Raw genomic sequence first — 24495 nt, forward strand, 5'->3', positions numbered from 1 at the left:
AAGTCTTATAATTTGGAATGGATTGAGTATTTGGTATTTACTAAGTTTTGTTTGCATAATCATTTTCCTAGAACCCAAAATAATTATATTACTATACATCTTGAACTCTTGTTGTGTCCATAAAATTGACACGTTTGGTTAAGGAAGTATGGCATGTAATAGCTCTATTGAAGTATTATTATGTGGAATGGATGAATTATCCAAATCTTGAACCCATTTTTATTATTGGGCTTGTGATATTTTTCTTAGTAATCTATATATTAAAACATTTTTCTCTGTGCACCACGGCTGACAAAGAAGACATATAACCTAATCCTCTAGTTATTTTTTCCCATGCGCAAAGACCGACATCGAATATATTAATAAGAGACAACTGACAAGCAAAATAATGGAATTAGAGCTAGAAAATTATTTTTTTTGATACTTTGTCGGTTGCAAAATATATCCCTATACGAACCTTAGGATCACACGAGAATTATTTAACCTGTCGGTTATCAAAGATTTTTTTAAAGAGGATAGCGCACGGTAAAAAGTATTTTCCTGTTGGTTCCTTCGACAATGATATTATTTAACCTGTCAGTTTCTGACTTTTGTAAATAAATTGTGCAGTGGAAGTTCCGTGTGCGCCGCTGCTCAGGAAATTCATCAGAAAAAAACTTTCTGTCGTAAAGTTGACAAGCAAATATATTTTCTCTCTATCACTTTGTCCCTGACAGTATTTACCTGCTGGGTAATCAACAGAATTGATATTTTTGACGGGTTTCATTACATCCATGTCGTGTTTTTCTTGGACACACAGGAAATTCCTGTTGCACTGGTGTCGGTGCCATGTAGGCGGCTGCGAGCTGCGACACCGGACGCCCCGTGCATCTGCGGGAAATCATGGGCACGGCAGCGGTTGAGATCCTGTCCCTCTTGCCGCCGCTCCGCCTCACGGTGGCCGGTCGCCGTGTTGGGGCCTGGGGCCGGGCTTCCGTCCGCACTTCTGCTGCATCTCCGCGAGTGGCGGTGCCGGTTGGAGGTTGGCGCCATCATCGTCCTGGTCCTGGCCCGGGCCTCTCCGCACCATGCATCATATGCTTACGCAGTGCCCAGCACATCACCCACAAACCATTGGATGGGGACATCGCAGGGGAGCACATCAGCAGTTCAGGACTCATGAGCTCGAGCTCTTGGTTAACCGGCCAAGAGAAGGATGCAGCCGGATTGCCGGAACGGTGGGGCCGCAGGCCGATGACGGCGAGGAGGAGGAAGGCCACACAAGCTCATCCATTTGCTATCGACGGATGTGACGGTAGCTAAGCCTTGCATCACCCATGGATTACACTTCTTACTGTTGCCATGCTGTCCACGTGATCTACTGTGTTTTCGTTAACTACGTACGATCTCCGATTACTATACGACGGAGAGTGCCGATGGTAATACGACATATCTAACATGGGCAAATTTGTCTAATATACAATGTCGATTGACAACTAAAATTGTCCAACTACTATATGACGGAGAGTGCCTGGTAATACGACATATCTATCATGGACAAATTTGTCTAATATACAATGTCGATTGACAACTAAAATTGTCCATTTTGTGAGGTTGTCATAATGCTAATTGGACTTTACCATTGGGTTACTCTCGTCGAGATAGTCACAAAATATATATGGAACGTTCAATTCAGAGTCGTTACGCCCCCGGGAGAATGCTCCAACGTTGGAAGTTGCGACGGACGTTGGAAATTTCGAGGAAAAAAAACCCACATGGGTGTTCGGATCTGGTCTCATAAACCTCTTTGTTCTTCACCACGTGAGTGTGAGATTCTTGTTGCGTTCTTCGGTCTGTGGCAACCCGGACGATTTAGCCCTAGCTAATGTGTGATTCGGGATCAATCCAGCGTAAACTCACTTTTTGGTTCATTAGAGAAGAATTACTTCGGCCCTACCTTGTAGCTGAATCTCTTTGTCCTAGCCTTACTCTTCTTTTGCTGGCCATTACTTCTGGGTGGCGGTATGTACGGTGCTTAGAGCTTTTACCCAATGCTCAGCATGCATCGTGCTCGGCGGGGACTCCTCACCACACATCATGCTTACGGCTTACCCAACGCCTAGGAGGACGTCGCCCACAAACCACTGGTGGTTGGGAGGACATCAGCAGTTCAGGACTCGTGAACATGAGTGATTGGTTGGGACCACAAGAATGCCGTGGGAACGCTGGGCCACAGGCCGAGAACGACGAGCAGGCTAGGGATGGCAGTTGAATTTGCGGGTCATGGGCCCCTGTGAACAGTTTGCCGCGCTCCCACATTCTCTGTTGCCCATGGCCCAATCGACAAACTCTCCACGCGCCGATGGGGCCTGTCTAGCCATTCAGGCCATATACACTTGATTTTCTTTAGCACACACTGCCGACGGATGTGAAGTTAGCTAAGCTCTGACGGCCAGGACGACAAGGATGCCGTGGGAACGTTGGGCCGCAGGCCGAGAACGACGAGCAGGCTAGGGATGGCAGTTGAATTTGCGGGTCATGGGCCCCTGTGAACAGTGCCGCGCTCCCACCTTCTCTGTTGCCCATGGCCCAATGGACAAACTCTCCACGCGCCGATGGGGCCTGTCTTGGCATTCAGGCCATATACACTTGATTTTCTGTAGCACATACTGCCGACGGATGTGAAGTTAACTAAGCTATGCATTCACAGCCGTGTACATGGCCACCCATGGATCACACCTCGTACTGCTGTCCCATGTAATCTACTGTTTTCGTTGACTACGTACGATCTCCGAGTACTATTTGACGGAGAGTGCCGGTAATAGGACATGGCATTATGTCCCACTCTACTACTAATATATAAACAATTTTCATGCTAGTATCGATTTTTTAGGGACGGTTTTCTTAACTGTAACTAATCAAGGTTCGCAGAATAACGTATTTAAATGGGATAGACAATCCCTACTAGAAATTTCTCATTACAAAGTATCTTTGAAATAGATTTCTAGGACCCACTATAAAATTTTAAATCTCACCAAGCTCTATGATTTTGATATAGAGTCTGACTTCACTTGATTTCATATATAATAAAAAATTATAAATTTATTCTCATGGCAATTATTTATATGGCGTGCCATATGTTGGAAATGACGGTCATAGAAATTTTCACCAATCATGAATAGTTGTCTTCTACCTTTGGCTGTTTCAATTTGTGTATGTTTGGCTTTTTGCTAGTTTTTGTTTTTTTCATGCAGAGGATGAAACTTTTCATTCTATTTGGTTGAGAGCACAGCTCATAGAGAGACCGGAACTAAAAATATTTTATTTTTCTAAAACATGGCACGCTCTTACAAAGGGGTCATGAAAATCGATTTCTATGGCCGATTTGTATGTAGGACTTAGGACCGTCTATGAGAATCTCTAGATTTATAGGAATGGTCCACAATACAACTATTCTTGAAATTGGTTTTCAGTGGCGGGCTATCTTGTGGGCACATCCTCTCTGTTTCTAGATATGTTGCGTGTGAAAGGAAAATGAGGCACCCGTAGAAACGCAGTGTCCTAGTACTTAATTAAGACGCGCAATACAAGGAGAAGGTGCAAGATTGTCAATCGCGACATCCTGGTCACATATATATCTGAAATTCGGCTGTGGTCTCTGCTTTGGCAATCCAAGCCCTTACTCATTGTTTCTTTAAAGCAGAGTTAATCTCTCTTTTTAAAAAATTAATGCGTCTCTTGCAATCGTTTTTTATAATACTTTCATGATACAATCTTGTTCGTTGGATAGTTTCATTACCTACAGACCCGTCGGTTGTCTTTTCTCGACATGTGCTTCATCCTAACCAACATGAATACAAGATTGTCAAAATCCACAAGTCCACAACTGACATAAATATGTATGTGTATTATATTAAGTCCACAACTGACATAAATACAAGTTGGTGATCTCTTCATTTTTGTCTACTTGTTACTTGTTATTATGTCATCTTAAGAGAAAACCCTACTCGTTCTTTTGCTCCACTGACTAAAGTTTGTGGTCGTCCCTTCTGCTTGCGGCCTTAAATTTCATCGAAACTTTAGTTCGATGATTATATATATTAATTGCTTAGAGCTTTGTTAAATTAGGAGCTCTGAAATTTGGAAGCCAATGTTCTACTGGTACTACAGAACCAACTTATACAGTTGGTTTAGAAAAAGAACACAATCAGTTTTTTTATCCCTATGAGCACCTCCAAAAAAACTAAGTTAGACCAATAAATTTCAAGATTGACGAAGTCAAACCAACTTGTGTAGTCGGTTTTGTCTTAAATTTTTTTTACCCTTATGAGCATCTCTCTAAAGAACTAAGTTAGACCGACAAAATCTCGAGATTGATAATGTCAACATAGACACGCACACATCGCTTATTACTGAAAGAATAATGCCGTTAAATCCATTTTTTTTACCCCTATGATGAGAACGAAGTCATCATAGGCGCGTGCATGTCTCGTACCGCTAAAAGAATAACTCTACACGTCACCTACTACCGAAAGAATAGCGTCGTTAAATCTTGGAATAAATCCTGACGAGTACCTATGTTAAGCTGAGGAGTTGAATCCAGGTGGATAGGTTCCCCCACAAGGAATCTAACCAACTGAGAGATCGCGTTTTTGTCTTAAGTTGCCATGTCAAATTCAGAGCACGGTCATTTACAAGCATCTCTTGTATCAAAGAGAGAGAGAGAGAGAGAGAGAGAGAGAGAGAGAGAGAGAGAGAGAGAGAGAGAGAGAGAGAGAGAGAGAGAGAGAGATGATTGTAAAAAGGTGGAAATAAATTTGTACAGTCGATTCCATATCATGAAGCACAGATGCTACTATTTGCATTGTTGGTTTGCAACAAGAACCAAATGTGAAAATAACCGTTCCACAATCGGTTCTTCTGCCAAACTGACTACATCCACGGCATGCATCCGTTGGCTTAGGATTAATATGTGCATGGGCGCGGTACATCCGTGCACCAATAATTTTGACAAAAGAATCACATTTGGTATGTACACTATATTTATATATTCTAGTTGGGCCCAACTGTGTTTATATGAGCCACCGTGTTGGGCCGGCCTGCTGGCTGCTGGCCCAGACAGACGCACGCAACACCCACGCGCACACCGAGCTACCTTTGTGGTCTGGCGCCGTCGACGGAGGAAGCTTCTAGCAAACGCCATGCCTCACGGCCGAAATGGGAGACACGTCCAGATATTCTTCGGCATCTTCTGGTGAGTGGTGACCAATTGGTGCAGCTCAGATGAGACGATGCCCGTGTTGACAGATTTGGTTAACACGCCACATCAGATACATACATTCCTTTGCTAGTTTTCTATCCAATAAGCTTCATCGAATTCAAGAGAGATTACACAACGCAATGTGCTTCCGGGTTGCTTGTAGGGAATGCGAACAGCAACGTTATTACGGATACCTAATTCTAGTTGTGCTGTCATAGATGTGGTAGAGAGAGAGCTACATCCTGCAAGTACATAGCTTACGAGGGCCCAGGTGTGCAGATCGTGAGATCGAGCTCAATCTTGACTTCTTGAGGTGTGGCACAGTACGTTGATTATTGAGACTTTACAGAGCATCTCGAGCGGCAATCCTGCATACAATTGCGTCCGGCAACGTAGATATTGATAGTTCTTGGGGAGGTATTTTGTAATGCTGCCAATAGATAAAAGACCAATAAACGATCTTCAGCCAGAATGGATAAATAGTTATAAGAACCATACAGTACATAACTAGCATCAAGTTCGATGGCAAACCTTCAAGATCTGTGGTTGGTTTGCTCTTCTTTCCAGTTCTGTTAGATAAATCTCAGTGCCACTGATGAGCTTCTCCACTGCCTTCATCTGCCAAGTTGCGATTTTCACATCAGTATTTCTTTCATGAATGCATAAGAAAAAAGAATTGGCACATGGACTTGGTCCCTTCGAGGGAGAAATCAGGCAAAAGGCTGGATGTTTGGCAAGGAAGTTCCTTGTCGATTGCTGGTACATCCATCCTCATTAAATTCTACACTTAATAACTCCCCCATATAGCATATTTCTGTGTATTCGCTTCCCAAAACATTAACTAATGATTTGGATAAGCAAAGGAGAACCTGCTTTTGGCAAGGACTTACTTCCAACAAAAAAAAGAAAGGTGGGTCAAGATTTACAAAAGCAAAAAGAAAGGTGGAAATAAAACTGTGGGATCTGTTAAGCCAAGGAGAAATGATTCCCCCATTTGGTCTGGTTTATTAAAAATCAAACATATTTACCCAAAAGGGGAGGAAAACGAAATTAACAGCGGAGGCTATGTTTTGGTATGACGTTTGGTGAGTGAGTCCCCTCACTGTGCTCAGTATCCTGTCATCTTTAAGTCAAACATGTAAGGTGCCTATGGCTTAGTGGGATGACCAAGCTGTTGTGGCGATGAACTAAATCAGATCTTTTCCTATCAAATCTACTTATGAACATCTGAATAGTTCTGACACAGGGAAATCATTTTTAAACATCTGGAAAGCAAAAATTACTAGATTTGCGGGGGGAAGGCTTGCCTTGGTTTTTCCCTTCCCCAGACCCCACTCATGTGGGAGCCTCCGGCACTGGGTCTGCCCTTTTTTTTTAAAAGTCAAGATTTTCTTGTGGTTGATAGAGAAATCAGCTGTCCTTACAAAAGATAATATGATCAAGGGGGAGTGGTAAGGTTGCCCTGCTTGTAAAATCAGTGATCAAGATGAAACGATAAATCATTTCTTATTTGACTATCCTGTTAGCAGAGTTTTATGGAGTGTAGTAGTTTCCTGTTTGGGTGCCAGTGCCAATAACAGGCCTCCAAGTTTCGATCAATACTAGTCCTGGATAAGATGTGTGTTGCCTGATGGTAAGGAAATTCACACATTGGGTGTCTTAACTATCTGCTGGGCTGTGGAAAGCAACAAATAGAGCCTGTTCAGATAAAGGTTGATCAAACACCCATGTGAGATTCTTTGTCTTGTTTGCTCTTATCTGGTATACTGGCAGGGTTTACACAAGAATGGCTTCAAGGAGAAAACGTGCTAGAGGGAGCCGGGATTCTGCTACGAGTGGCCTTCCAGGCCAATGATTCAACAGGCGCAACCCCAGCTGCTACAAATAACCGGTGATGAGGCAGGAGTTGAACAAGAGACGACTGGAGAAACCAATGGCACCAGTGAGTAGTTTAAGCTTGTTTAGTTCTTCTGGGTTTCAAGTCAGCCGGTGGGTGTCTAATGAACTTGTTAGGTGGTTTTGATGCTTGTTGGAAACTGTGTCTAATAGGGCTAGCTCTAGTTTCCTGGCGCAGGTTTAGCTAGATCTTAATGGCTACCTACCGCTCTAACCTAGTTCTATTTTTTAGCGTGCTTCTGCAATACCTGAACTGGTTCTGTTCATGAAATGAAAAATGGGGGGACCTGGTTCAAGAAAAAAAAATGTGCGTGTGTGTTATGAAGACCTCTGTTATGAACCGTAAGCACACAGATTTTAAACTGTTCCCTTTTTGTTTAGTTATTTACATTTTGAAGAATATAGGGAGAACCATGGTTTTAAAGGCGACAAGGAGTAACTAGGCCCCAAGGAAAGTTGTCCACCTGGACACCTAGCCGACACCTTTGAAACAGATGGGGGGGGGGGACTCATTTGAACTATTATGGATGTAAAAAGTGTCATTGTTTGCAACTATGGTAACAGTTGGCAATTAATAAAACAAAGCTCAGATATAGAAGCTCAAAGTTGGTTGAAAATTTTCAAATGAATATCATAAACGCTCAATTTAAGGCACAATAAATAGGGTGTGAAGTAGTAGCACCAGGTTTCTGGAGCAAGAAATTAAGAATGGTAGAAACACTTCCTGTTTTACTTTTCATAGTAAGGAAGTAAGCAGCAGCACATGAGGTGTAATTTGTAACTCGTTTAAGCAAGGTGATTAACATATTGCAAATCCATGTAAATTTGATTTGGTGTATAGCCTGATCTCTGGATCCATTAACACTTCAACTATCGTCCAATATCAGTCAGATCAAGATCACAAATTTATGAACCAAACACACAGTCAGTGCCAATTGGTACAGGGTTAGTATTTACTAACAGAAAATCAGTATCGCCAATGGGTTCTAAATTGCAGATTATTAGAATAGCATGCAATTCATGGATTCAGACAGTAACTCAGTGAAACTATCATCATAAATCATACCTCCTCGTCAGAAGCATCAAAACAAGCAGCAAGGATGTAAGTTGTGTCATCAGAAATCCCACATCGCTTCAGAGACTGCGTTATCTGAAACCAATGATCACAGACAAACCATCAAACGCTGCATTGGACCAACCTCATAATAATGCAAAAGTATCAAGAGCAGTTAGATCAATCACATGTTTGGACCCCGAGTAGTTGTAGACGAGCTCAGAGTGCAGAGTCCTTGTGGTCAGTGACTTCCCTCGTCTTCGACAACAGCGCCTTAAGGGCTGCCGCAAGGACAGGGAACACATCCGGCACCTGAAATCCACGAGCATGAATAACGAGCCTCAAAAACCATGAAATCCACAATTAGGAAACTACCACAATTAGGAAACTACCAGTGCAGCATATCCAAAAATGCAAATGGCTACGCACCAATGATGCATTGAGGAAAGGCGACCTCCGGCTCCAGCTTCCCTGACTGCATCAAGTCCAGGAGCTCCCTGAGAACATCAAAACCAGAATCTCAGCGAGTTCGTCCGTGCGCATTTCATCGATGGAAACCAGACCTGGGCTAGTGGCCACAGCGGCCCAAGCGGCGATGTTAGAAGAGGAGAGGATGCATAAGCAGGTCCGTACCGGCTGTTGGAGACGTCAGAGAAGAGGGCGAGGGAGATGCTGCTGCCCCCTGGACAGCGGGAAGGTCCTTCATGCCGCTTGCAGCGATGGCGGCGGTAGTGGCGACGGCAAGTCGAACGGCAGAAGCAACCCTATTCCTCTCGTCGTGTGCGGCAGCGGCTAATGGCTAATTGCCAAAAATACCCCTACCTACCAAAGGCTTTACGATTAGTGCAGCGTGAAATCTGCACCGCAGAAAATAATTTCTGTTTTCCCTCCGATGAGGCGGAGGAGAATCCGAGAATGGGATAAGGCCACACGCCGCGCGCGCTCTCCTCTCCGCCACTTTCACCACCGCCTCTGCCCGCCATGAGTTCCTTGCCGCGGTCGCAGGCGGCCGCCGCGGCGTACGGGCGCTTCCACAGCCTCCTGCTCGCTTCTACCACCGTGCCGGCGAGGAGTGGGTGCGTGGGGCGCGCACGCAGACTCACGCTCGCGCTCCGCTGCATCCCGATTGCCGGGCACAGGTCCGCTGCTTTTCTTGGTTTTGTGTGTGCCAACTGCCAAGGGAACATTCAACTGAGCAAGCTAATCTAATTGGTTTGTTTCCAATCCTTGTATGAAGGCTGAGCAGTCGAAAGGTTGCGTGCCAAGCGATGACTGAAACCGAGTCCGAGGGCGACGGCGACAAGGAGGTACATAGCGCAATGTATCGCATTTTGAAGTGCCAATTATCACATTTTCCGGCAACCAAATTATTTTCTATGGTTGAAGCACATTAAGGCCCAGATTTGCTCATTTTCATCCACCAATGACCCATTTAGTTTTTCTATATAGAAACGCACCTCTTAATAAAATCTAGAATTGAAGACGAAGCCAGAATCTTGCAGGAATTCAGGGATTAAATAACTGAACTTTCTTTCCAGGAGAAAGAAGAGTTTGGAGATGATGCTTCATCACCTTCGGTTGATAGTGTTGCAGAAGCAAATGGACCTGCAGAAAGTGACTCCAGTATAGACAATGTACACTTCTTACTTACAGTTTGTCAAATCAAGCCTGCATTACATTAAATATTATGCAAAAGTATGCTTCCCTTTGTGTTGGGCTTGACTTGCCCTGTACTTAAAGCAGCACTTCCATTCTACCTGCTAGTCCTTAGCTGTATGAATGTGTAACTGAATTATATATTTAGCTTTCCCATGACTCGCCAGAAGAAAGATGAAACCACGAATGCAGAACTGCCGAGCTCCAGCAACACAGTTCAGAACATGGATGGAAATGCTACTTCTACCAATGATGTACAGGTATGCTTTTAATTTATGCCCAGCAACTGATATCTTACAAGACATTGAGAATACAATTGTGTCATTTCTAATATTTTTTAAAACATAGGAAAATGTGGAAGTTGATGAAGTTGCTAGCGGATCTCCATTGCCAGGAATGAAGGTAATTGTTTAGTCATCGTATATGTTCCTTAGTTGAGTGGTAGTTGACACTGAAAGAAGGATCCTGCTTTTTCGTCATTAGCTCAATGTTAGAGTTCATTGTAAATAGAATTTTTTTTCTGCTTCACATATCTGAACTCTGCAATGTGAAGAGATGATGATATAGTTATTTTTATAATATAAATGATCTGCAGCAACAGCTTGATGATTCTGTCAGGATCCCCAAGGCTACAATAGACATTCTAAAGGATCAAGTTTTTGGATTTGACACATTTTTCGTGACAAGTCAGGAGCCTTACGAGGTAAATATCTCAGATGTCATGGTTTAACTTCTTCTGCATAAATCAGATTTTTACCTTACTAACTGTGTTTATACAAGATACATTCATACTCAAATACTCAATTGATGCATGCTACTACCAGCAAGTATGTTGCGTTCAAAAAAACCAGCAAGTATGCTCTTGGTCTGACTAAGCCAAGTGGCAAGTGCTATCACAGAATATTGCTTAACTTTAAAACTAATCACAGTATGATTTATACTCTAATTTGACATTTTATCACGTAAAATAAAGTCTCAAGTATAATGGCCTGGAATGACTAAGTTCTATTTACCAACTTACTTTGTCTGAATAAGGGTGGAGTATTATTCAAGGGAAATCTTCGTGGTAAACCAGCCAAAAGTTATGAGAAGATCACAAATCGACTACAGGTAATAACTAATATAAGATTATTTGCAAAACTGGCGCTCAGATGTCTATGATCGTAGAAATTTGTTAGTGTCTCATCTGTGCTCAACTCCTGGTTACCAACAGAACAAATTTGGTGATGAATATAAGCTTTTTCTTCTCATCAACCCAGAGGATGAGAAGCCAGTTGCTGTGGTTATACCCAAGCAGACATTACAGCCTGAAACTACAGGTGACAAAATTTTCTTGGTACCTTCAGTGGCGTTGGTAGCATAGTTGTAAATTCCATTCCGGTACCGGCCGGAATGCCTCGTACCGGCACCTAGACCGGTATAGAAGAGCCGCAATCCCATACCGGGTCAAATACCGGTCAATAACGGTCAAATACCGGCCAATACCGGTCAATACCGGGGGTGGCTGCATGTATTTTATTTTTCCATGTATGAACTTTGAAATAAGGTCTTATGAACTTGCTGAATGATATGTTACTTTGGTAAAATGGTAATTTCGCCATAGTTAAGTCGGTATATATATTTATATGCACATTTATGTATAAGTATATTCACATATTATTATTATTATAAAGTACGGAAAGGTACGCCGGTATGGGCCGGTACCGGAATGTTCCATTCCAATAGCCAAATCGAAATGGCTTCCGGAATGGAATTTACAAGTTAGGTTGGTAATGCTCAGAGTGGTCCAATATTTTGCTTAATTGTTAGGCATATATGATTTTATTAGTATATTTATTCAGTGCAAAGGTTGCTGAGTGTGTTCATAAATTAAATTTCAGTGCTCCCAGAATGGTTTGCTGCTGCTTCATTTGGATTAGTTACCATCTTCACTCTGCTACTTCGAAATGTACCTGTTCTACAGGACAACTTGCTGTACGAGGTTTCTCTTTCATTTATTCACCAGTCCGTTTTGTTTTAGATTGTTTCCTTTTTCATGTTTCTCTATCTTGATGTCATGTTTGAATTGATATATATGCTTATGCTTTTCTGTTAGAACCTTGCTCAAGGTTGAACTTTGAAATCTTGGTACCAGATGATGTATGCCCTCAAGTGCTTGAGAATCTTGATACAGTAGTAAATATATGCTAAAGCTTGTGTATTTACTGAAGACGATGTTCATGTTTCTGTTTCGCTATTTTTTTTTATTCTGATTCATGTGAATAATTGCATTCTTTTACTGCCATGTATTTACTTCCGTATTCATCAATCATTACAAGTTTGCTCTTTTTGAAGAAAAATATATACTTTCTCAAGTATCTTGTATATAAGAAGCCACAGTTGTCTACTCCATCTACTTCTAAGCCTTACTCATCACAGGTCAACATTTGACAACCTTGAGTTGTTGAAAGATGGACTATCTGGTGCCCTAGTAACTGGCCTTATAATAGGGGTCCATGAAATCGGGCATATCCTTGCTGCCAGGGAAAGTGGAATCAAGCTTGGCGTGCCATATTTTGTTCCTAGCTGGCAGGTAAAGACTTTGTATAAAAAATTAGTAAATTAAAATTCTGAAATTATTTGTATCTTTGCAGTGCATGTTTATGGAAATTATTTTAAATAAATAACAAGAGCTTTGTTAAAGATTTTGTTTAGATGTGCTGTAGAGACATTAATAAAAAAAAGTAATGTTTAATTTGGATGTGTACTTTTTGTGTAGATACTCAATTAACATGAAAGGCCTTCTAAAATATGGGTTATGGTTGTAGACCAGAGTATTGGCATGAAATGACATCATTTTTTTTATTTCTTATAGGTTTATCTAGCTCAGTACATTCACTTTACATAATGAGTCTTGCAATGTTCAATTTATTGTAGATAGGATCTTTCGGTGCAATTACCAGAATTGTCAATATTGTCTGCAACCGTGAGGACCTACTGAAGCTAGCAGCTGCTGGACCATTGGCCGGATTTTCCTTCGGATTTGTTCTTTTACTGCTGGGCTTCATCTTACCTCCAAGTGATGGCCTTGGCCTTGTGATAGATCCAACTGTCTTCCATGAATCATTCCTTGTCGGTGGTCTCGGTAGGCATTCAGTTCATAATTCAAAAACTCGTAGCTGCACAGGGAATTTTTTTCTTTGATGTTCATTGGTACTCTGCCTGCAGTTGAGTAGTTTTGCAAGAATGTAGTATTCAGTTATGCAAGAAACAGCTTTTTGGTGGACTGTGAATACAAAATTAAGGCATCAATATTTCCTTGATACAGCAAAGCTTCTTCTTGGAGATGTTCTAAAAGAAGGAACACAGTTATCCATAAACCCACTTGTTTTATGGGCCTGGGCTGGTCTCCTGATCAATGCTATCAATAGCATACCAGCTGGAGAGCTTGATGGTGGCCGCATAGCATTGGCCATGTGGGGAAGAAAGGTAATTTGTTGCTATGATAAGTTTTCCTCCTTGCTTGTAGACATTAGAGTTGTAGCTGAGAAGGGCTTACATCTGAGCTCAGAATTGGCACTTCTGATTAATCCAAACTTGAAATCTTGCCAGATATCGTCTCGGGTCAGCAGCCTTACCATTGGGTTGCTTGGGATCGCAGCTCTCTTCAACGATGTTGCCTTCTACTGGGTGGTGCTGATCTTCTTCCTGCAGAGGGGTCCGATTGCTCCTCTCTCTGAGGAAATCACAGACCCTGAGAACAACTACATTGGCATCGGTGTTGCCATTTTGCTATTTGGGCTTCTGGTCTGCCTGCCTTACCCATTCCCATTTGACCCGTCGCAATTAACTGATATCGATTTCAACTTTTGAGAGAAGGAAAGGAAAAAAAAACAGTAACAACTCACCGGCTTCTCTCCAATTGTACCAATGAGATGTATTTAACCTGTCGGCTCTGTATTCTGATCTTTGCTCCATTGCTCCTTGTAGTAGCCAATAAAAGCAGGAGCGTTTCTTGTGGCAGCTTGCCTGTTGTGTTAGTAGGTTGGTCGATCAGAGATTATATAGTATATGAGTATGTTATTTTGGCTGTAACTGTTATCTGTCAGTTGTGGCTTATCAACAATCGGTTCCTGGTCAGAGTATGATTCTATCAGATTCATACGCAATACTTTGAGCATTTTGGCTATATATAAGCAGACCTGAGGCGTTGTGTGGTTGTGTTCGAGCCCTTCAAACTGATACTGCTGCTCCCTTATCAAAACAATGATACTGCTGCTCAATTTGTGTTAACTACACATTCTAGCGGACGTCACATTAGCGATACAGAATGTTGTGGAACACAACTGTTCAGCCAATGGAACATGTTTCACTACCAAATCGCATGTCGAAGAAGCTACAAAATGCTCTAGAGATTTATCACATAAAGGACACTTTTCAATAGCATATAAAGGTCCAGGGTTGAAATTGCACATGGAGCTGCAGAGCATGACATGACATGAATGAACTGGATAAATATTGAACATTCGAAGAACCTAAATATAACAAAATAATAATGCTCGTCAGATACTCGGGATCATCTTGGAGATCTTCTCCTCTGCTGCTCTGATCATTCTGTAGCCAAATAGTTCCATCAGAATCATGCCTTTTATACTTTTTGCAAATAAGTGAATCACCGTCCATATGGTCCTGCTCTATCGCTGCACAACTCATCATCAATATCAATACTGTCCAGGCACATCAGGTTGTTGTTGACACTCGGCTCGGAGCTAGCATTGCTGCTTGTTGCGAGCGGTGAGTCTGAAACACTTATTGGTCTGCTCCGTGTGGATCCTGAACGTGCACTATGAACAGATGATGCAGGGATGCTTGTCATAAGAGGCCGTAAATTGTTTGGAATGCTGCGCCTTATGTCCTGTAAACAGAAAATTACACCTCAAGGTAATCAACTGAACATAGATAATGTTAACTAAACTGAGGAGAAGCAAAACATACCATATGCCGAAGTGCCATATCCAGTGATTTTTTCGACAAAGTTCTACCAAAGCCCGAGCTATCTGGAGAATTTGAAGATTTACCAGATAGACTGTTGAGGCTGGATCTTTGATCATCATGCTTTGGAGGAACTAGCCTTCTCATGTTCACAACCCTTTCAACCATCTTATTACCCATTTGAACTGGATTCACACTGTCACCTCCATTGAGATGTGATCTTCTCACTGCTGGCATGGAGCTCCCTGAAGGCACGCTGCCACTTAAAGTCCTTCCTCTGGAGGGAGAGCAAGACTGCCGTCTTGGTCGACCCGCTGGCCCACTCTCAACAGAGCAAGATCTAGAACTAGGTGCCCCAGGTCTGCCCCTAGTGGCAGAGGTTGGTCTTTCTGGTAGCGATGTCCTTAGGTTTGGAGGCGCATCAAGAGAGAAACCAGGCATTTCAGATGGTTTCCATGGCCTTGATTTGACAGTAGGAGAGCTGCCTCTTGAAGGTGTTGGTGCTGCCGTTTTCGCTGGTGAAGAACCTTTGGGCATTGTAGAACCTGGTTTGGAGATTGAGGACGATCTAACTGGTGCAGCCAAGTTACCATGCTGGGCCGAAGGGGCAGAAGGTCGCCTTGTTGGGGTTGATGCCCTTGATGTAGGCTTGCTTTGCGCTGGTATGGAGGGTCTGGATGATGGTGTTGTTGACCTGGTAGCAGGTATTGATGACCTTGAAGTAGGTGTTGATGACCTACTAGCAGGCGCAGATGCTCTGCCTGAAGGAGCTGAAGTCCTGCTAGCAGGGCCAACTGCCCTGCTTGAAGGGGTTGTTGACCTGGCTGAAGGAAGTGTTGATCTAGAAGTCGGTGTTGATGATCTTGGCGCAGAAGCTCCAGTTTTGGCAGGAACAGTTGTCCGGGAAGTGGGGGTCGAAGGTCTTGAACCTTTAGAACTAGCTGTCAATGCAGCGCGTCCAGTTGGTGTTGAAGGCCTTGATGAATTAGAAGTAAGCCCTCCAGACGATGATGGTCGGCGGGTTGTAGCAACTGAGTTCAAGCTGTTTGATGATGCTGTTCTTAATGGGAGGTTGGTTCTTGATGGAGGATCTGGATGATTGGACAACTGAAATAACATATTATGAGAAGATATAACAGAAAGTAATGAGAAGATTTACTTATACTTATGGAAAGTATAATGTAACACCACAAGTAGCTTACTGAAAGGATTTCTAGTAAGAAATCATAAATTACCAATGCAATAAGGATTCATCACCCGACCTTCCATGATAAGGACTAGTAAAAGGCCTTTTAGACAACAGAGGCCAACATAAAAGCACACTTCACGCCAAATGCACAACAAAAAATAATAAATGTTATCTTTGCAGTTAATCTTATAGTAGGTTCAGCAGACAATGGATCATCTTTGGGGACCTTGCCTGTCATAGGAAACCTGATATGACTGACATCCATCCCTCTCTACAAAGTACAGTTTCATATCCACCATGAGGTGGAATTTCACTGACTTTATGTCTGCTGATTCGAAAGTTAGAAATATTTCTTATGACAGTTTTGTACAGTTGTACTCCCAAGAACCAAAGTACAGCTTATGTTCTGGTAGAACCAAAACACAGGTTTGGGGCTGAATTTCATATTTCATTAGCCATGCCACAACTATGGCAGGTTGGGGATACATATAGGATAGCTTGCTTGAGCCTTAAGAAAACTACAGCATATTCTAGAGATGCTACAGTAGATGCTAGGGATAAAGGTAAGGGCAGACACAGCCACCAACTACTCTAGATAATTATCCTAAGTAGATAAGGACAAGACTTATAGCTATCATTCTCTCCCTAAGTCTTGTGTGGTGCCTTCTGGGGAATTTGAACCATCCCAATCCTGGCGCGAAGCTCCTGGAACTTGACCCGCCCAAGGGACTTGGTGAGAAGGTCGGCGAGCTGATCCTAGGTGTTGATGTAGCCGGCCTTGATGCTCCCCTCATCCAAGCAGCTCCTAATGAAGTGGTACTTGATTCGGATATGCTTGTTGCGCTCATGGAAGACGGGGTTCTTCGCCAAGGCCAAGGCGGACTTGCTGTCCACCCTGAGCTCCACTGCTTCTGCGTCCCTGCCCAGGAGATCGCCTAGCAGCCGAGCCAACCAGAGAGCTTGAGTCGAAGCGGTTGTGGCAGCGATGTACTCCGCCTCGCAACTGGACAGAGCCACCACTTGCTGCCTGACCGACTGCCAGCTGATTAGACACTTGCCGAGGAAGAATAGCGTCCCGTTGGTGCTCTTGCTTGTGTCGATGTCGCCGGCGAGGTCGCTGTCGCTGTACCCGATGAAGTGCTCCGCACCGGGACACCTCGGGTAGTGCAAGCCATAGTCGGAAGTGCCCGCGACGTAGCGGAGGATCCTCTTGACGGCCTGCTCGTGCTCCGTCGTCAGTCGCTGCATGAACCGACTGACGTAGCCAACGGCGAACGTCAGGTCCGGCCGCGTGGACGAGGTAGCGAAGGCTGCCCACAATGCGCCGGTACCACGTGGCGTCGACCTCCTTCGTCGTGCTGTCGCGGCTCAGCTTCAGCCTCTCCTCCATGGGTGTGTGTGCTGGGTTGCAGCCGGTGAGCCGCCCAACTCGACGATGCGCTTGGCATAGACGGTCTGGCGAAAGGAGATGCCTGAGCTGTCCTGGTGGACCTTGATCCCCAGGTAGAAGGACAGAAGGCCCAAGTCGCTCATCTGGAAGGTCGCCTTCATCTCCTCCTTGAATGACTCCACCTCGGCTTCCATGGTGCCGGTGATCACCAAATCGTCAACGTAGACGCCTACCAACAGGGCATTGCCTCCCTTGCCCCGCCGGTAGACTGCAGCCTCGTGAGGACTTTGTTGGAACCCCATTTGCTTGAGAGTGGAGTCCAGCTTGGCGTTCCAAGCTCGGGGTGCCTGCCGCAAGCCGTAGAGGGCCTTGCGTAGGCGAAGAACCTTGTTCTCCTTGCCAGGCATGACGAATCCCGACGGCTGGTGGACGTAGACCTCCTCCTTCAGGTCACCGTTGAGGAAGGCGGACTTGACGTCCATGTGGTGCACACGCCAACCCTCCTGGGCCACCAGTGCGAAGAGACGGATGGACTCCATCCACGCAACGAGCGCGAAGGCAGTCGTCGAAGTCGACTCCCTCCTGCTGGACGAACCCGCGCGCCACCAGACGCGCCTTGTGCTTGATCACCGCCTCAGCCTCATCCTTCTTGAGCATGTAGACCCACTTAAAAGTGATGGCACGGTGACCTGCAGGAACATCCACCAGCTCCCACGTCCGGTTCCGCTCGACCGCGTCCATCTCCTGCTGCATCGCGGCGCGTCATGCCACGTCTCCCTCCGCCTCAGCGAAGGAGCGGGGCTCGCCGTCCTCGTGCGCCAGGTGCAGCTCCGCCTCGAAGTCGTGCACCGCCAATCCAGGAACGGGCTGATCACCGAAGATGTTGTCCCAAGGTGCTGTAGCGCAGAGGCTCGTCGACGTGGTAGGCATCGACGCGATCCTCGTCGCCGGACAGCGGAGTGGTGAACTCCACCGTGCGCTGCTCGTCACGGACCAAGGCTGCTGGTGTCGATCTCAGAGGTGTGGGCGTCGATGCAAGAGATTGGGGAGCCGGTGTAGGAGAGCGGGGCGTAGCCGGTGGTACAGGTGGTGGACTTGCTGGTGGTGTAGGTGGTGGAGTACTCGTCGGAGCTGATGGTGAGCCAGGTGCTGAGGTAGACGAGCTCGATGAAGATGAGCTGCTAGCTCCCCCGGCTCCCTCGAAGTGGACGTAGTCGACGACGAAGTCTCTGAGAGTCGAAGTCGAGCCGTCGTCCACCGCCTTGTCCCAGGCCCAGCCTCGCCCTTCGTCGAACACGACGTCCTAGGAGATGCGGACGCGCTGTCGCAGGGTCGAGGATGCGGTAGGCCTTGACGCCCTCCTGCGTAGCCGATGAAGACCCCTGGCGTGCTCCGGTCGTCGAGCTTGCCGACGTGGTTGAGCTCCTTGGTGAAGGCGAGACAGCCGAAGACGCGGAGGTGGCTCACCACCGGCTTACGCCCGTGCCAGGCCTCGTACGGCATTTTGCCATCAAGGGCCTTGGTGGGCGAGCGGTTGAGGAGATGGACGGCACTCATCACCGCCTCCCCCCAGTAGATTGTCGTCATCCCTCTCTGCTTGAGGAGGGCGCGGGCGGTGGCCACCACCGTCTGGTTGCAGCGCTCAACGACGTCGTTCTACTGCGGGGTGTACGGCGCGGAGAAGTGGCGCTGGATCCCCTCGTCGGCGCAGTACGCCGCGAACTCAGCCGCCGTGAATTCGCCGCCGTTGTCGGTGCGTAGCACCCGAAGCTTGCGGCCGGACTCCTTCTCCGCAGCAGCTTGATGGCGCTTGATGGCGTCCGCAGCCGCCGCATTGGTGTCGAGCAAGACCGCCCACATGTAGCGGGACACGTCGTCGACGAGGAGCAGGAAGAAGCGCCGGCCTCCAGGTGTGGCCGGTGTCACGGGGCCGCAGAGGTCACCGTGCATGAGCTCCAGCTTCTCCTTGGCGCGGAAGCTCGCCTGGCGGGGAAAGGGGAGCCGCCGCTGCTTGGTGAGGACGCAGGTGTCGCAGAACTGCTCCACGTGCTCGACTCGCGGCATGCCCTGCACCACCTCCTTGTTACCGAGCTGCTTCAGGGTCTCGAAGTTGAGGTGCCCAAAGCGCTCGTGCCACCGCCAGGAGTCGTCATCGCGGCGGGCTGCAAGACACACGGGTTGCGCCACCTGCACGTGGAGGACGTAAAGGCAGTTGGGGCCTCTATTCACCTTGACGAGAAGGCGACGATGGCGATCCCAGATACGCAAGACCACGTGCTCAATCTCCACGCGTGAGCCGTTCTCATCCAGCTGTCCCAGGCCGATGGAGTTCCTCAGCGCGGGGATGTAGTAGACACCGATGAGCAGTCGGTGCTCGCCGGTCTTGGCGGTGAAGACGACGAAGCCGACGCCCTTCATCTCCACGGCGGAGGCGTCCCCAAACTTGACGGAGCCTCGAACGCTGGAGTCGAGCTCGGAGAACACCGCCGCCCGGTCATGTGGTGGGTGGCGCCGGTGTCGAGGTACCACCCGTCGATCTTGTTGCCGCCGGACCCGTTGCTGAGGAAGACGTGAGCCCGTGGCTCGTCGAGGTGGAGCGCGGCGGCGACCGGCGCGGGAGAGGAGTGCGGCTCAATGCTCCCGTGTACGAAGAACAGAGCCGGCTCGTCACCCTCCTGTGCTTGCGCGACGTGTGCCTGACCGCCGCGCTTCGTCTGCCGGCAGTCCTTGGCCCAATGGCCGGACCTCCCGCAGTTGTTGCAGGTGTCGTCGCGGGTAGCCTTGCGCTCGCCGTCGGCGCCACCACGCGCCTTGTCCCGCTTGCGCGGCCAACGCTTGCGGCTGCTCGACGAACCCGAAGCCAAAGAACCCGAGGCCTCCCCCTTCTTCCGCTCCCGCTGGCGGGCGAGCCACTGCTCCTCGATGAAGAGAAGCTTGCCACTGATGGTGACCGGCTCTGTGGGAGGTAGCTGCTCACGGTTGTCGACGGCCTTGAGGCGACCCGTCACCTCCTCGATCGACAGCTCGGAGAAGTCCAACAACATCTCGATCGCGATGGCGACCTGCGAGTACTTCTTGGGGACGACGCGGAGAAACTTCTCGACGGCTCTCTCCTCGTCGATGTCGTTGTCGCCGTACCGCGCCAACTGCTGCATCAGGGTGTTGAGGCGGAGAGCGAAGTCGTCGACGTCCTCACCCGGCTTGAAAGCCAGGTTCTCCCACTCCTAACGTAGCTTCTGAAGTGTGGACCTATGGGCGCAGTCGCTGCCGATGCGTGTCGCGGCGATGGCGTCCCAGGCGTCCTTGGCAGTCCGCTTGTCCGCGAGGGAGGAGTGCATCTCCGTCCGAACAGCAGCAAGAAGCGCCTCTAGTGCCCGCCGATCCTCGTCAAAGTCGGCGTCGCCGTGCCGTACCGCATCCCACATGCGTCGCGCCTGCATCTTCACCTTCATCACCATGGACCACTCGGCGTAGTTAGTCTTGGTGAGCATGGGCCATCCGCCGCCGGCGTCCTTGACGACGATCTGCACGATGGGAGGGGAGCCGGGCCGGCCACGGCGACCACGGCGCCGGTCGGAGGAAGAGGAGGCACGCCGCCTGTGAGGGCTCCGCGTGCCAGCGTCCCGTCCACCTAGGTCCCACGCCTCGCACTGCTCCTCCCGCTCCAGCCAGGCGTTGGCGTCGCGTGCCGCCCGCTCGTCCCAGTCGAAGTCGAGTCGTCGTCCGTCGAAGCGGCCCGCATCGCGTCCACGTCGGTTGTCGAAGCCGTCGTGGTCGCCAGCCTCACATCCACCGCGTCCGCCTAGGCCACCCGTATCGGGCCAGGCCCGCTCGGCGTCCGCTCCGCGGCGCAAAGCCTCAGCCGCCGCCGCTCCTGCATCCAACGCGCTCGCCCGAGCGCCGTAGTCCTCCTGCTCGCACGCGTCCGCGTCCGCACGGAGCGCAGCCGCTGCTGCTGCAGCCTCCCGCGCCTCCGCTGCTGCCTGGTGGGCGGATTCAGCCGCATGCGCCACACCAAGCTCCGCCTGGGCGATGTGAGCCGCCCGGCGCCCGCTCCGCTGCAGCTGCACGCTCGGACGCCGCCTCCTCGCGCCTGGCTGCTGCAGCCGCTACAGCACGTATGTAGGAGGTGGTGGAACGGTTGGAGGAAGAGGATGAGGGGTGGAGAGACATGGCGATGGATTGGGATGGGGTGAGGGTAGAACCCAGATGAACTTAGGCTCTAGATACCATTTGTTAGAACCAAAACACAGGTTTGGGGCTGAATTTCAGATTTCATTAGCCATGCCACAACTATGGTAGGTTAGGGATACATATAGGATAGCTTGCTTGAGCCTTAAGAAAGCTTGCTTGAGCCTTAAGAAAACTACAGCATATTCTAGAGATGCTAAAGTAGATGCTAGGGATAAAGATAAGGGCTGACAAAGCCACCAACTACTCTAAATAATTATCCTACGTAGATAAGGACAAGACTTATAGCTGTCATGTTCAAATGACTCACCCTAGATTTTAAGGCAGTTGGACGAGCCTTTGGCGTTCCAGCTTGCCTCACCGGAGACCTTTTCGACTCAACTTCTAGAGATAGGAATAGTGGAGTTCCTGGTGGTGTCAGAAGCCTGAAAGTAAACAACTTCATTGTGAGAACAGTTACATAATAACTTCAAAACTGCAGTCCAGAAGTGACCTCCAATGAAATCTATGATGCAGCAGAATGGAGTTAAATGCTAAATTTAGATAATACAAGCAACAGAAGTGACAAAATATGTAGGATACCACGTAAGTCTGAAATGACATCAGATATCTATCCCATACAGAGTTTCTGATATTGTGCACTCTGGATGGATAACACACAAACCCACTAAATCAGTTGCTTTGAATCACTTCCCTACCCACTTAGATTAACTTAACTAAATCAAGTAGCTAACCCAGCACTTCTACAGAGCACGGAAGACCCAAAAAAGAAAAAATGTCATGTGAGCTTAGTTACATAGTCCACCTGCTCTCTACCAACCACACATCAACAAGCAATCGAATAGCCAAGATCTTGACAAAATGAAATTGTCTTCATGTGTTAACATGGCCACCTATAATCTGATTACTTACGAATCCTCATCAACTAGGGAAAAAATCCCAAACTAATAAAAAAAGGTCATATGTGTCATTATCACTAATCATATAAATTTCTCAGACCTGCTACCAAACAAATACAGTTCAAATCAACCAGGACTAAGATTGGTAGCCTGTAGGTCATAGGAATTAAGGCATCCGATGTCAAAATGTGTCCAATACAGAACTATTGCGTCTACCGAAAAAGCACCAGATTCACAAAAAACATGGCAAGCTAGAAAGACATTGGCTAGATAACCAACCAGAAAGTAAAGAGAAGGAACTCAACTGATTGATAACTCCAGAAACAGATAGCACAACTTTATGATCGTGCATTAACTAGACAAGCAATCAAAAAAAGGGGGCAGAAACCAGGGATGACAAGAGATCTAGCTGCTACCTCCAACAACCACCATGACCCATCCTTCCCAGCAACACCAACTGAATTCTAACTAACATCACTAAAGTTTCACGAAAGACAAACTTTATGGTACGCGGTCGACAACTTAACAGACAAATGCATGGACAGCAGATTAGACTGAATGCGCAGAAGGCAAAATACAGAAAAATGGAACTCAGCGCTTCGCTTCTAGCAAGGCAACTGAAGAATGAAGATTTAGCTTGAAACTTATGAAGCCCTAGAGTTGTCAGTTTTGACAGTCCTGCAGCTTTGCATTCAGCATCGGAAACCAGAAATCAAGATTTAGGGAGCCCGCACTAAATATTACACGGTTAAAACCTCACCAAACTCCCTGAAGCCCTAAACGACAATAGAACAGAACAGAATTGAAGTTCACAATGCTACAATGTGAATTGGCTAGAATCATTGTCGCACCAATGGCTATGTTGCCCACAACCGAAATAGCAGAAACTTGGTAGCTAATTAGCGGGAATTTGGTAGCTAATGCCAGTAAAAGCTCAAAACTGAAGCACCCACCAGTCGTAATCGCTCTTGTCGCCGGCGTCTGCATTGAGGAAGTCGTCTGCTCCGCCAGGCGCCCTCCTAAATCCGCCGCCAGCCACCTTGTACGCCGCCGGTTTGGGCTCTACGACCACAAAACCAAAAATCCAAACCAAGACAGGATAAGCTAGGGTTTCCCTGAGCACAGGAGTAAAATGCAAAGGAACGGCCGGAGGAGGCCCGGAGAATAGCCCGAAATGAAGCTCTCACCGGCGGGTGGTGGCGGCGGGTAGAGAAGCAGCATACCGTCCCCCGCCGTGACGTCCCCGGAGAGCAGGAGCTGGTCCGCCGCCGCGGCCGCAGCGCCGCGCTCCTTCTCGCGTCGGCGCATCTCGAGGAAGAGCGCGAGCTCCTCATCCTTCTCCTTGATGACGGCGCCGAGCGTGCGCCCCCTGGCCTCGCCGTCCGCCATGCCCACCACCCGGCGCTGCATCGGCGTCACTCCCCCGGCGCGGCCTCCAGCGGCATTAGGGTTCCGGCGGGCGAGATCTGTGGCGCAGGCGAGGGGAGTGAGCGAGTGAGGGGGGGCTGCAGTGGAAGTGAAGCCAACGGAAGCTGGGGAGGGTGGTGGTGGATGGGAATGGCGCCCGTCGGTGTCCCTGTCTCGTGGTGGCGAGTGGTGACCTGGTGTTGGTGTCTCTCTCTCGCGCGCGCGCGTGTGGTGCGAGACTGCTATGATGCTCTTGTTGGCCTTGCTTTCAGCTCAGGATTGGCGATGGCGATGGAGATTGGAGGAGGGTGGATGGATGGAGCTGTGAAGGGGAAGGAAGGGAAGGGAAGGGAGATTGGGGTTTGAAATTGAATTGGGTGGAGTTTTGAAGCTGCGGATGGGGGATTTTGGGGGAGGACGACTGCTGTCTGTCTCTGTGTCCGTGCTAGCTTTTTTTATTATGTGAGCTGAGGCAGAGTTAATAAGGCCCGTTTAGATGCCACCCAAAATTTAAAATTTTTCAAGATTTTTCGTCGCATCAAATTTTACGGCACATGCATGGAGCATTAAATGTAGATAAAAAGAATAACTAATTGCACAGTT

The 24495-nt window shown here is 47.5% G+C and overlaps 2 protein-coding genes and 1 pseudogene across 3 annotated transcripts; 1 reads left to right on the plus strand and 2 right to left on the minus strand.

Annotated features, from left to right (window-relative positions):
• Positions 1 to 4869: 4869 nt before the first annotated feature.
• LOC136460320 (uncharacterized) lies at positions 4870 to 9172 on the minus strand (annotated as a pseudogene).
• Positions 8871 to 14052, plus strand: LOC136461812 (probable zinc metalloprotease EGY2, chloroplastic). 2 transcript variants are annotated; one of them, XM_066461125.1, is made up of 13 exons: positions 8871 to 9328; positions 9427 to 9496; positions 9728 to 9823; positions 10013 to 10105; positions 10194 to 10247; positions 10441 to 10548; positions 10881 to 10955; positions 11059 to 11164; positions 11726 to 11819; positions 12264 to 12417; positions 12762 to 12969; positions 13153 to 13313; positions 13437 to 14052. In XM_066461125.1, the coding sequence occupies exons 1-13, from the start codon at positions 9171 to 9173 to the stop codon at positions 13695 to 13697; spliced, it is 1638 nt and encodes a 545-aa protein (XP_066317222.1). In that variant the 5' UTR covers positions 8871 to 9170; the 3' UTR covers positions 13698 to 14052. The 2 variants fall into 2 exon arrangements, with proteins under 2 accessions (XP_066317222.1, XP_066317223.1); XM_066461126.1 differs by lacking the exon at positions 8871 to 9328 and having other exon boundaries at positions 9455 to 9496; positions 9994 to 10105.
• Positions 14053 to 14180: 128 nt separating this feature from the next.
• LOC136461811 (flocculation protein FLO11-like) lies at positions 14181 to 24316 on the minus strand. Its single transcript, XM_066461124.1, has 5 exons — positions 23673 to 24316; positions 23439 to 23547; positions 21897 to 22011; positions 14820 to 15923; positions 14181 to 14739 (listed from the first exon to the last, which is right to left on the minus strand). Exons 1-5 carry the CDS (start codon positions 23893 to 23895, stop codon positions 14497 to 14499), a joined length of 1794 nt encoding a protein of 597 aa, XP_066317221.1. The 5' UTR covers positions 23896 to 24316; the 3' UTR covers positions 14181 to 14496.
• Between the last annotated feature and the right edge of the window lie 179 nt (positions 24317 to 24495).

Source organism: Miscanthus floridulus, chromosome 6 (genome assembly GCF_019320115.1).
Source record: "Miscanthus floridulus cultivar M001 chromosome 6, ASM1932011v1, whole genome shotgun sequence".
Taxonomy (NCBI): Eukaryota; Viridiplantae; Streptophyta; class Magnoliopsida; order Poales; family Poaceae; genus Miscanthus; species Miscanthus floridulus.

Excerpts from the sequence above, each read along its gene's own strand:
- LOC136461812 (XM_066461125.1), top strand. The coding sequence starts at position 9,171 with ATGAGTTCCTTGCCGCGGTCGCAGGCGGCCGCCGCGGCGTACGGGCGC. Across the intron at positions 9,824-10,012 it reads GTGACTCCAGTATAGACAAT|AAGAAAGATGAAACCACGAA; the intron begins GTACACTTCTTA and ends ATGACTCGCCAG. Across the intron at positions 10,248-10,440 it reads CTCCATTGCCAGGAATGAAG|CAACAGCTTGATGATTCTGT; the intron begins GTAATTGTTTAG and ends AATGATCTGCAG.
- LOC136461811 (XM_066461124.1), bottom strand. The coding sequence starts at position 23,895 with ATGCAGCGCCGGGTGGTGGGCATGGCGGACGGCGAGGCCAGGGGGCGC. Across the intron at positions 22,012-23,438 it reads GACAAGAGCGATTACGACTG|GCTTCTGACACCACCAGGAA; the intron begins GTGGGTGCTTCA and ends GTTTACTTTCAG. Across the intron at positions 14,740-14,819 it reads ATATGGCACTTCGGCATATG|GACATAAGGCGCAGCATTCC; the intron begins GTATGTTTTGCT and ends TTCTGTTTACAG.